The 13,402-nt window shown below is 40.8% G+C and overlaps 1 protein-coding gene across 6 annotated transcripts in view; it reads left to right on the top strand.

Annotated features, from left to right (window-relative positions):
• Positions 1-3,813, top strand: part of Henmt1 (HEN methyltransferase 1) — a 12,515-nt gene extending 8,702 nt beyond the window's left edge. For 5 of the 6 annotated variants that reach the window (XM_048815080.1, XM_048815078.1, XM_048815082.1 and 2 more), the window contains 3 exons: positions 708-887; positions 1,565-1,742; positions 3,056-3,813. In XM_048815080.1, the coding sequence (XP_048671037.1) occupies positions 708-887; positions 1,565-1,742; positions 3,056-3,481 (784 nt within the window). In that variant the 3' untranslated portion in view covers positions 3,482-3,813. The remainder of the gene's footprint in view (positions 1-707; positions 888-1,564; positions 1,743-3,055) is intronic. The other variant, XM_048815081.1, reaches the window with a different exon arrangement.
• The last annotated feature ends 9,589 nt before the right edge of the window (positions 3,814-13,402 follow it).

Raw genomic sequence — 13,402 nt, 5'->3', positions numbered from 1 at the left:
GCCTTTTTTTTTTTTTTTTTTTTTTTTTTGGTACTAGGATGGAACCCAGGGGCGCTTTACCACTGAGCCACATCCTAGCCCTTTTTATTTTTTATTTTGAGACAGGGTCTCACTAAACTGCCGAGGCTGGCCTTGAACTTGTGATCCTCTTCCCTCAGCCTTCTGAGCTGCTGGGATTACAGGTGTGCACCACTGGGTCTGGCCCTGCCCTTTATTCCTGAAGAATACATGTGAATTATTTTGTAGAAGAATATCCCTCAATCTGGGCTTATCTATTATTTCATTTGATTTGGGGTAGGCTGTTTTTGAGGGGAGGGGCTGGGGATTGGATTTAGGGCTTTGTGCTAAACAAATGCTCTACCATTGAGTGCCACTCCCAGCCTCAGGGTATCCATTTTTGGCACTACCAAGAAGTGATGTGTATTTATATGGGGAAGGTACAAACTCAGATAACATGTTTTTAGGAGTATGATAGAGTCCCATAGAGCACAGCAGAGGACCTTGGTTAAGGGAACACTATGGGTAGAGTTGTGGATAGGGAAAGATTAGAATATGTGAATCTTGTTTTGTTCTTGTGTCATAGCATTGTTGCATAGTTGAAGAATAGAGAAATTGATTTTCCAGATGGTCACTGTTTTTACTAAATCAATTTGGGAAACATTTGTCAGTGAAGCTACTTTAATTATCTTTCCCATTAACCATTTTAGAATAGAGCATTTGGATTCAGATGATCTGGCTAGATTTCCCGAAGTGGTATTTGGGTACCTGTCTCCAGCCATGATTGTCATCAGCACACCAAACTCTGAATTCAACCCGCTGTTTCCCACAGTGACCCTAAGAGATGCTGATCATAAATTTGAGTGGAACAGAATGGAGTTTCAGACCTGGTAAGTTCAGAAGGTTTCTGTTGTTTTTGTTGTTTTTTTAAATCGGTTTTTAAAGTCCTAGGCAGTAAACCCTGATAGCTCTCTCTTACCTAAATTGTTTCTATTTTCTTTGGTACTAGGGATTGAACCCAGGGACGCTTAACCACTGTGATATATCCCCAGCTCTTTTTATTTTTTGAGACAAGGTCTTACTAAGTTGCTTAGGACCTTGCTGAGGCTGGCTTTGAACTTGTGATCCTCCTGTCTCAGCCTCCCAAGCCTTTGGGATTATAGGCGTGTGCCACTGCATTTGGCTTTTCCATATTTTTTTAAAATATTTTTTTTAGTTGTAGATGGACACAATACCTTTATTTATTTGTTTTTTATGTGGTGCTGGGGATGTATCATAGTACCTCATGCATGCTAGGCAAGCACTGTATCACTGAGCCACAACCCCACCTCTGGCTTGTCCATATTTTTGTGGTAACTTGGAAACCAGCCCTATGTTGGCTGCTCCTGTGTCATAGAAATCAAACAAACCTTTTGTGGCATTGTGTGGTACTGTGAGGATGTGTAACAAAGTATTTTGATTCATTATATTTATCTATAAAACTATTAACTAGAATTTACTTAGCAATAATCTAATTATTTAGCAATAACTTTGTTTAGTAAAATGATTTCTATTATTTTGATTTCAGGGCCTTACAAGTGGCAAATCGTTATCATTACTCTGTGGAGTTTACTGGCGTAGGGGAACCACCAGCTGGAGCTGAGCATGTTGGCTATTGTACCCAGATAGGTGTCTTCCGGAAAAATAGTGGGAAGGTAACAGAATTGTGCTTTCCAGAGCAGCATGATCAACATGTTTATGAAACTGTGAGTATTTGTGAGGTAGCTGTCAGGGCAGAAGTACATTAATACAAGTTCGAGGTCAACCTCAGCAACTTAGTGAGACCCTGTCTCAAAATAAACAGGGCTCGAGATGTAGCTCAGTGGTAAAGTACCCCTGGGTTCAACCCCTAGTACTCCCAGCCCCCCCAAAAAGATGTTGAACTTTGTTTTTGTTTTTGGTAAGTGTCCCCAAAGTAAAGATAAGTGTACATGATCTTATTTTTTCCTGGTACTGAGGATAGAACCCAGAGCCTTGCACATGCCAGGCGAGTGCTTTATCACGGAGTTATATTCCCAGCCCTTATGACTTATTTTGAGGCTCATAGGAAGGTCCTTTAGGACTCTCGAATGCTAGTAGAGTTAGTCTAAGGCATCCTTTGGGCTTGTCTGGCCTCTTGGTCTTTCTCAAGGTATAATACAGAGAACAATCTTCTGCTGGGGTCTTGTTAGAGTACTTCAAAAGCCTTCTTCGTGAGCTCTCAGGATTATCAGCAGTAAAGAGAAAGCCAGCAGTAGCTTCTTTCCAGTCAGGAAATGACTATTAGAACTGAGCTTCCAATAGCTATGTATGGTGATAACAAGCCTGTGATGCCAGCAATTTAGGAGGCTGAGATAGGAGAACTGCAAGGTTGAGGCCAGCCCAGGCAACTTAGGGATACACTGTCTCAAAATCAAACAAAAAGGCTGGGAATGAAGTTTAGTGGTAGAATGTTCCTGGGTGTAACCCTGGTGTTGCACAAAACAACAAAAACAGGCTCTGGGCTGTGTAGCTCAGTGGTGGAGTGCTTGCCTTGCTTGTGCAAAGCCCTGGGTTCCCTTGCCAGCACACACATGCACACGAAATATAGTTGATCTTCCCAGAGAAACACATTTTTTCCCCTTAACTGAACCCTTTCTTTTTTTTTTTTTTTAATTATTTTTTTAAAGTCAGGGTCTTGTCCTGCCCAGCATGGCCTCAATCTCCTCTTGCTTCCCAAGTGGCCGATACTCTAGGCATGTGCCACCATGCCCAATTTGAACTGTTTTTTTTTCTTTCACCCTTTTCCTTGTAATACTAAGTAGAAATATTGGGTTAGTATGAATTGGTAAGACCTGGCTAGGGGACAGCTGATTATCAGAATTGAAAGTAAACAAGATAGTTAATATCAGTATGTAAGTTAGTTTGACTCCCTTTATAATTGAATCATTACAATGAGGATTTGACATACACCCCATATGTATATATAATTAATTCTCATGTGACAAGAATTACTGATGGCTTTGGAAAGTTTTCCTACATTCTGTCTTCTTCTGTTCAGGTTTATAAGATCTCCTACCCGAGTTTACAGCAGGAGAAGATGCTCAAATTTGTATTGGTTGGGGAAGTGTTGATACTAGTGGAACGGCTGAGATTGAGACAGCAGCGAATGCTGCGAGAACAGAAGGACTTGTGCAATGACCCAGACAACACTGACTCTTCTGGTCCGCCCCAAGTACTGTTGGGAGCAGTCTTCACAGAGGCTGAAGAAGCCAGGATAGAGAATTCTCCAAAACCCTTCTGTGAAGGAGATAAGTTTTTCGTACCCCTGCAAAGACTCCTTGCTTATCCCAAAGTGCACCGCTTACGTGTGACTGAGGAGAGGATGAGGTCACTCATCGCAGACTCAGTGCAGCTGAGCAGTGATGGTTCTGCAGTCATGGACGACCTGTATAAATCTTGGGATTATCAGTTTGAAGATTATTGAGCCATCTGCATTTCCTGAAGTTCAAGGACTCCATGATAGTTTGGCTTACTTAGAATTTAAACTTTGTATTGTCATAATTCAAGTAACATTTTAAAAGTTTTAACATAAGACACTCCTAAACTGGTGGACAGATACGCCTGACTGCACTTTACCTGAGAAAGGTTTAGGGTTTAACTAAATGCAGTGTGTTTTCCTTTATAAGTTGGAATTTTTCTTTGTGTTCTCAAGAATGAAGAAATTGGATATGGTGATGTACTAATTTTGAACTCACCCTTTTTTTGGTGTTAGAGCCATGTGTTGAAGTAGCATTAAAAATTTTTAAAGTGATCAAATACACTGTTTAAAACCTATTCCCAGGGGTTATGAGTTGCTTTAAAATCTTTCTAGGATTATTTGGGCCAAATTTTTACCTATTATACTTGGCTAAAATGTCATACAAAAAAAGAATGCAGATGTTTGAAGGGTGCAGAAGTCTCTTCATGATGTCACCACTGTCCATCACTTCATCATGAGGAACCGGTGGTTTAATGAGTTTTTCTGTCCTTTTCTGGCATAGGAATCCAATGGTAAGTCAAGAGGTCCACCTCTGGGACCCCAGTGTCTGTGTTGCTATTGTGGTTTACCTTAGGGACAGAAATAGAGGTTTGACTTCCAGCTACCACTTGTATTTTCCATACCAGCAGAAAGAGAGGAAAAGGGAGAAATGGCATGCCAGCTGCCTAGTATGATTTGCTGCAAGTTGGGAACATACTTCCTGTTGACTAGAATGAAGTGTATGGCCAGGGAAGCTGGAGTGTGTGTGTCTGTGTTTGGGAGGCCATGTGCATACTTGTGGTCTTCTAAGGAACAAGGGGAGAATGTATATCTGTGGCAAATGGTATCACACCTGGAATATCCTGACTACCTGGAGATGGGCCTTGTGGCAGAACAGAGTTAGTCCCTGGGCAAGTCCTCCTGTGGGAAGGCCTCCTCAAGCTGAGCTTTGGAGGGTTAATCTGAAAAGTGGATTTGGTGACAGTGGGGAACAAAGAAGGGATTCTAGAAAAGTCTTAACCACATAACCACTGCTACCCAGCTGATTCTCCTTAAATTTCATAAACTAATCCCCACCTACTTCATCTATGTTCAGATGTGCACATGATTTAAGAGATTTGTATCCTTCCCAACCCCATCCCCAAATCCCTCTGTCTTCACCTTTCTAGGCCTCTGCACAAGTTTCGCCTTGGGGCTCCCTTCTTTGTTAGGGCCACATTTTCTATCAGGGTCAGCCCTTTCATATTTCTCCAAAGTTGACTATGTTCATCCAGAAACTGAGGGTACCCAGGGATTGAACCCAGGGGTCTTAACCACTGAGCCACATCCCCAACCCTTTTAAAAAAAACATTTATTTTTATTTTTATTTATTTTTTATTAGTTGCATATGACAATACAATGATCTTGACACATCATACATTTGAATCAAATGGGGTATAATTTCTCATTTTTCTGAGAGTACAGGTTGCAGAATCACATTGGTTATACAGACATGGGTATACATACAGCAATACTAGTGTCTGTTTTATTCTGCTGCCCTTCCTATCCCCTCTTCCCTTCTCCTCCCCTCCCATCACTTCTCTCTACCCAATCTAATGTGACACATTTCTTCCCCCCCCCCCACATCATCATAAATGTATTTTGTATAATGATGAGGATCTTCTTCCATCTTCCGTGCAATTCCCCTTCTCTCTCCCTTTCCCTCCTACCTCTCTTCCCTATCTAGAGGTAATTTTCTTCTCATGCTCTTCCTCCCTACTCCATTTTGAGTCGCCTCCCTTATATCAGAGAAGACATTCGGCATTTGTTTTTTAGGGATTGACTAACTTCACTTAGTATAATCTGCTCTAATGCCATCCATTTCCCTGCAGATGCCATGATCTTGTTATTTTTTAGTGCTGAGTAATATTCCATTGTGTATAAATGCCACATTTTTTTTTTATCCATTCATATATTGAAGGGCTTTTAGATTGGTTCCACAGTCTAGCTATAGTGAATTGTGCTGCTATAAACTGAGCCACATCCCCAACCTTTTTTTTTTTTTTTTTAAAGAGAGGGGGAGAGGGGGGGAGAGAATTTTTTAATATTTATTTTTTGTTCTCGGCGGACACAGTATCGAACAAACAAAGGATCAAACCCGGGCCGCACGTATGCCAGGTGAGCGCGCCTACCCTACTTGTAGCCACATCCCCAGTCCCCCCCCCCCCATTTTTTTTTAATAATTTTTTTTAGGTGTAGATGGACACAACACAATGCCTTTATTTTTATGTGGTGCTGAGGATCGAACCCCAGTCCCGCCTGTGCTAGGCGAGCGCTCTACAGCTGAGCCACAATCCCAGCCCCCTCCCCCCCCTTTTTTTTTAAATTTTGAGAGAGGATCTCACCAAGTTGCTTGGAGCCTTGCTAAATTGCTGTGATTGGTTTTGAACTTATGATCTTTCTGCCTAGCCTCTGGAAACACTGGGATTATATACTGCCACCACGTCCAGTGCTTACCCAGAAAACTTTTAAGTGCTCAGGCTGACATGGGGGCTGGAGCTACTTTCTCCTGGATGCCCCATCTCTGTACCTTCTATACCTACATTCTCCCCTACTCCCAGGCCCCCCTGCCAGGTAAGCTTTCTAAAATTGAGCCATCTTCTTAGCCCAGACCTTTGTTCTAAACGGAGTCACCTTTGCCCTTATAGCAGCATAGAAATGGTGGTCTTTGTATAGGGGAAGTAATTAGAGGTTAAAATCCTTACTGCTATAAATGCAGAAAGCAGCTGGCTGGAGTCCTAAGGGAATTTAACCCCATTTATGTTGGCATAGGCTAAATATGTCATTTGATATGTCATCTGATGTGGTGTGTTAGTCTCATAGCAGTTCATATTGCAGACCTAAAGAGTTGAGGATAATTTTTTATAATACTGGGGACTGAGCCCAGGGATGCTCTGTTACTGAGCTATATCCCCAGCCTTTTGTTTCCAGTTTTGAGAAAGGGTCTTGCTAAGTTGGGGAGTTGGGCCTCAAACTTGTGATCCTCGTGAGTCACATCCTCAACCTTTTTTAAAAATTATTTTGATTAGAGTAGAATTAGAGATGTGTGTCACCACATTTGGCAAGCATTATCATTCTTCAAAATAGTTTCTGAAATCAAATAGTCATACCCGACAGCTTAAACAAGCAGTGAGTGGCACCCCACATGTAAGTGTGCAGCCCCCTCTAGAGTGTGAGTCATGTATAGCTTGCAGCCTGGTTTGTCTGAAAGACACTAGAGTGGGGACCTACTGAATGAGGTGTCTCATTCAGTCTTTGTTAAACCTATCACTAGCTGTCCCTTCATTCTTCCTCATAGGGCATTGAATTGCTCCCCCTGCCCCATGATGAATGGACTCTCTCCTTTCCTAGTTCAGTTCTGAGACTATCACCCCGAGGCCCTAGGAGCTTTCTGAGAAATCAGAGACAGGAATTCCTTGAGGTTTTTTTTTTGTACCAGGGATTGAACCCAGGGGTACTCAACTACTGAGCCATATTCTCAGTCCTTTTCATTTTTTTGAAACGGGGTCTTATTGAGTTACTTAGGGCCTTGCTAAGTTGGCTGAGGATGGCCTTGAACTTGACAGCTTCCTGCCTCAGCCCGAGCTGCTGGGATTACAGGTGTGTACCACCACACCTGGCTCCTTGAGTTCTTAGTCTTAATGCTAACTGCACATCTGGAATTTCACAATTATGCTTTGTTATAAGTGGGATTTTTTTTGGCCCTTATCTGGAGAAGTTTATCCTTTTTTTTGGGTGCTGAGGATTGAACCCCAGTCCTTGCACAAGCTGAATATGTGTTGAGGTGCTGATCTACACTGGAGCCAGAATTTTTTTTTTTTTTTTAAAGTGGGGTCACTTTCTCCAGAAGGGATGGGTTTATTTTATTTAGTGTGGTGCTGGGATTAAACTGAGGGCCTCACGCATCCTATGCAAGCCCTCCACCACTGACCTACATCCCAGCCAGAGGTTTTTAGTGCAATTTGTTTTTCTTTCATTTGTTCTTTTTGGGGAACTTTTTCTTTTTTTTCTTGTAGGGGTGGTTACTAGAGGTTGAATCTAGGAACACTTTACCACTGAGCTACATCCCCAGCCCTTCTGTATTTCAAGACAGCAACTTGCTAGTTGCTGAGGGTCTCACTAGGCTGCCCAGGTTAGCCTTGAACTTGTGATTCTGTCTCAGCCTCTGGACTTGTTGGGATTACAGGTGTGTACCATCATGGCTGGCTTGTTGGGATCATCCATTGTATGTTGTGTAAAGTGTGTTCACTGCTGTCACAATCCCAGTGCTCAGCATAGGTTTTAGATAATGGGGTCTGAGAAGCTTCTGGTTGCTGGGGTTATTGGAGGGGCTGTAGGAGAAGAAACATTTTCTCTGAAGTCTAAGTTCTACTGAACTTTAAGATGTCTTAAAGTGCAGGGACCTTGATGGACAAGATAGTTACTGCCTTTACTTCCAGCTCCTTTTCCAAAAAAGCAACAACCCTAAATACCTGTTTTTTCTTCCTTCCTTCTCCAGAACTAGGAATCAAACCCAGGGTCTTATGCATGTTAGGCAAGCACTCTACCACATAACCCCAGCCCTCAAAATCCTACCAGTTAAGAACGGAAATAATTTAGGGTGTACTGGAGATTGAACCTAGGGGTGCTTTATCACTGAGCTCCATCCCCAGCCCTTTTTATTTTGAGACAGGGTCTTGCTATGTTGCTGAGGCTGATCTTGAATTTGCAATCCTCCTGTCTCAGCCTTCTGAGTCGGAGTATAGGCATGCACCACCACACTTGCAAGAACTGAAAACTTGAAAATAACCTTAAAACTTATATTACAAAAGTAAGACTAAGACAGTTCAGAACTACATAGAATTCAAAATAAACTTGGTAATACCTTATGTAACATTTTTACCTCCTTTGCTTCCTCCCCCACCCCAGTACTGGGATTAAACCCAAGGGTGCTGCTCGCCCACTGAGCCACATCCCCAGCCCTTTTTATTTTTTGAGACAGGGTCTTGATTGAATTGCTCAGGCTGGCTTAGAATTTGTGGTCCTCCTGCCTTAGCCTTAGCAATATATAGGCTTTATGTTTTTATGTTTTTATGGTTTTTTTTTTTTTTTGGTGGAAGAGGGACACAGTGCCACTGAGCTATCTCCAGTCCTTTTTTTTTTTTTTTTGAGACGGGGTCTCATTAAACATTAAATTGTTCAGGTTGGCCTAGAATTTGTAATACACCACCTCAGTCTCCCAAATTGCTGGGAATACAGGTGTGTGCCACCATGCCTGGCTCAGCAATATACTTTATAAATGCATCTAGATGTACTCCATTCTTGATTACATGTGCTTTTACAAAACAGTAACAGTAATGCTTTTTAAAAAAATTTTAATTAAAGTTCATGCTTTAAAAAACCCCAAATTGTTAGCTGGGTGGGGTGGTGCATGCATGTAATTCCAGCAACTCAGGAGGCTGAAGTAGGGGGATCACAAGTTCAAGGCCAGCCCCAGTAATTTTATCATGATCCTGTCTCAAAAATTAAAAAGGGCTGGAGATGCAGCTCAGTGGTAAAATGCTCCTGGGTTCAATCCCAAATTGTTAATAAGGATGCAAAGAAATTAAGTGTCTCTCCACATTTACCCTCACCTCCCGCCTTGGCCCTCAATTTCACCCCTATTGACAACTATCAAAAATTTATTATGTTTCTTTCCAGTTCTAGTTTTCTCCCCCATAGCTTTATTGAAGTAAAACTGAAGTACAATAAAATGCACATATTTGAAGTATGCAATTTGATCGGTTTTGACATGTATGTAACAAACAATATAAAAAGAATCTATTACCTTTTTACAAATTTGAAATCGGGGGCTGGGGTTGTGGCTCAGTGGTAGAGCTCTCACCTAGCACATGTGAGGCCCTGGGTTCAATCCTCAGCACCACATAAAAATAAAGACATTGTGTCCAACTAAAAAATAAATATTAAAAAAATTGAAATCCTATAGACTGTGGATCCTTCATTAGAAACCTTAAGAGATACAAAACCCCACCCATGTCAACTATTTCAAAATTAAATGGCACACCTATGAATATCTCAGAAGTCAAAGAAAGCACAAAATAAGTAAATAAAGTGCTTTGAACAAAGTGATAATAAAAGCTTAAAATATCAGGATCTCTGATTAAATAGTATTCAGATAAATGTTTATAATTTAAAGTACCTTGTATCAAAGAAACTAGAATTAACACATTATTTTCAAATAGTAAGAAGGAAAAAATAAGAGTATAAGCAGAAATATATGGAATAGAAAAAAATACAGCTAAAATTTAATAAAAATAAAATCTAATCAAGAAAACAAGAACACAAAAAATTGATATCAATGGAAAGGGAGCTATCAAAATCACCCTGCAGATGCTAAAAATATATTAAAGTAATATTACAGTTGTATGCCAATATATGTGATAGCTTACCTAACGTGGTCTATATTAGAGAAGGATCTGTATGCTGCTGAGAAGAAAGTATATTCAGTCATTAATGGGTTAAAATATTTTATATGTAAGTCTAAATTATTGATTGTATTATTTAGTTCTATAGTTCCTTTGTTTAGTTTCTGTTTGAAAACACTATCCAGTAGTGAGGGAGGCATGTTAAAGTCACCCAGTATTATTGTGTTGTGGTCTATTTGATTCTTTAAGTTGAGAAAGGTTTGTTTGATGTATATAGATGCTCCATTGTTTGGGGCATAAATATTTATGACTGTTATGTCTTGTTGATAAAAATTCCCTTAAGCAGTATGGAATGTCCTCCTTTGTCCCTTCTTATTAACTTTGGCTTAAAGTCCACTTTATCTGATATAAGGGTAGAAATCCCTCCTTGCTTATGTGATTCAGTGAGTGATATTTTTTCCCATCCTTTCACCTTCAGCATGTGGATTCCTTTTCCTATGAGGTGAGTCTCTTGGAGACAGTATATTGTTGAGCCTTGTTTTTTAATCCAATCTGCTAGTCTTTGTCTTTTGATGAATTTAGGCCTTTAATGTTCAAGGTTTTTGAGAGATGATTTGTGTTCCTGGTCATGTTGGTTTATTTCTAGTTTTCAATTTGCATTAGTTTCTCCTTTGATTGACTGTTGCTTTAGTATAGTTCCTCCCTTCACTAGTTTTCATTTAATCTTTATGAAATATTGTTGAATATTCTGAAGTGCAGGCTTTCTGGTTGTGAATTCTTTTAACTTTTGTTTATCATGAAAAGTTTTTATTTCATCTTCAAATCTGAAGTTTAATTTTGCTGGATATAGGATTCTTGGTTGGCATCCATTTTCTTTTAGAGCTTGGTATATGTTACTCCAGGACTGCCTAGCTTTGAGGGTCTGCTTTGAGAAATCAGCTGAGATCTGTATTGGTTTTCCCCTATACGGAATCTGATATTTTTCTCTCAGAGCCTTTAAAGTTCTCTCCTTATTCTGTAGGCTAGGCATTTTCATTATAATGTGCCTTGATGTGGGTCTGTTTTAATTTTGTAAATTTGGGGTCCTGTAAACCTCTTGTATTTGATTTTCCATTTCACTCTTTAGCTTTTGAAAATTTTCTTATATTATTTCTTTGAAAAGGTTGTGCATTCCTTTGGTTTATGTATCTGTACCTTCATCTATCCTGATAAATCTTAAATTTGGTCTTTTCATGTTATCCCATAATTCTTGGAAGTTCTGTTCATGGTTTCTTAGCATCTTCTCTCCATGGTCCACTTTCTTTTCTTTTTTTAAAAAAGTATTTATTTTTTTAGTTGTAGGGGGATATAATACCTTTATTTTATTTTTATGTGGTGCTGAGGATCGAACCCAGTGCCTCACACCTGCTAGGTGAGAACACTATCTCTGAGCCACAACCCCAGCCCTCCACTTTATTTTCAAGATTACATATTGCCTGAGGTTCTGTCTTCCAAGTGGTCTGTTCTGTTGGTTATGCTATTGAATTTTTAATTTGGTTTACTGTTTCCTCCATTTCAAGGATTTCTGTTTTTTTTCCCCTCCCAGAATCTCTCTCTATTGAAATGATCTTTTGCTACCCGTATTTTCTCTCTCATATCATCCTTTACTTTGCAGATCAGTTTAACTATGTGATGTTTCTGTGACATTTCTTCCATTGTGGTTTTGATGGATTCTGTTATTGGAGTGTTTTGGTTTGCTTGGGGCAATTTGTTCCTTTGCTTTTTCATGTTGTTTGTGTGTCTACTCATCTAACTGTATGGATCTGAGGCAGTAGAGTTTTTGCCCTATAGACTTATAGTGTCCCTGAAGGTTTCCAGTACCTCACTTGCTGAGAAACTGGAGGTCAGTTTTCTTGGTTTTACTCCATGGAGCAGCCAGGAATGTTACCTTCTCTATTTTGCCATCTCAATCCCCCAGTTCCAGTTTTGGAAGAACTGGTGACCCTTTTGGGGACAGATGGTTCCTTTTTTTCCCTAGGGGAATGACATGTTTGGACCACACAGTATATAAGGCAGAGGCCCCAAACACAGCCACTTAAGATGTCTTTGTACCAAGCAATTAAACTGCACTGTATGAAAATGAAGAATGTGGTTTGGTAGGAGGCTGAATTTTATCTGCAGATTTTCCTTTCACAGTATCCATCACTACCAGCATACCAACAGACACCCTCAAACTAGATGTGACATGTGAGTTACCAGCATTTACCTCCAACTTATATTTCCCAAGGTCTGGGAAGTTCCAAAACTGTTAGCTTTCCACTATTATAACAAGATACCTGGAGTAGTTAGAAGTTTTATTGAGGCTCAGTCTGGGAGGCTCCAGTCCATGATTGGACCTATTGCTTTGGCCCTGTGGCGAGGCAGCACACTGTGATGGGAGCACATGGAGGAACAAAGCCACTCACCTCATGTCCAGGAAGCAAAAGAGACATGGCACCCCTTCAAAGGCATGCCCCCAAATAACCCCAAATAATCCACTAGGTCTCACCACTTCCCAATAGCATCACTCTGGGAACCCAGCCTTCAACACATGGGTCTTTGGGGAACAGTCAAGATCCAAACTGTAGCAAAAACCCTTTTTAGGATTTCTGTGAATTCCCAGCAGCTTAAGTCTTCACAGCACTCTCTGCATTCAAGTTCAGTTTCCATACCACTGAGATCTGAAACTTGGCCCCTCTAACATTTTCACAAGACTCCCCATACGCACCTTCCCCTTTCTTCACACAGTAGCCAGCTCACATCCTTCCTGGCCCATTTCCCTCCCTTCTGCTCTAATTTCTAACCTTCCCTCTATAGCATACCTAGTAAGCAGTTTAGCTTTTTACAAGTGTTCCTAGCCCTCAGTTCCTCCATTGGTGTTGTGGTGCCAACAAAAATGAAAAAGTCATCACACCCGGTCCTGTGGAAATTGTGGTAAGCAGTAGGCTGGAAGTTGGGGACCGAGCACTGTTTACAGTGGCCATGCGGAATAATTAGGTTTGTTTTTTGGGGTGTGTGTGGTATGGGGGATTGAATCAAGTGTCACTGAACTACCTCCCTGGCCCTTTTTATTTTGAGACAGGCTCTTGCTAAGTTGCCCAGGCTGGCCTTCAACTTGCAATTCTCCTGCCTTAGCCTTCCAAATTGCTGGGATTACAGGCATGCACCATCATACCAAGCACAATGTAGACGGATTTTTTTTTGTACTAGGGATTAAATCCAGGGCCACTTAGCCACCGAGCCACATCCTCAGCCCTTTTTATTTTTTTTTTTGAGACGGGGTCTCCCCAAATTTCTTAGTTCCTTGCTAAATTGCTGAGGCTGGCTTTGAACTTTCGATACTTCTGCCTTAGCCTCTTCAGTCACTAGGATTACAGGCGTGCGCTACCACGCCTGGCTTGGGTGGAATCTTTCAAAGGCTTTAAGA

Source organism: Marmota marmota, unplaced genomic scaffold (genome assembly GCF_001458135.2).
Source record: "Marmota marmota marmota unplaced genomic scaffold, marMar, whole genome shotgun sequence".
Taxonomy (NCBI): domain Eukaryota; kingdom Metazoa; phylum Chordata; class Mammalia; order Rodentia; family Sciuridae; genus Marmota; species Marmota marmota.
Note: the sequence above shows the minus strand (reverse complement) of the source record. Positions and strands in the feature narration are given on the sequence as shown.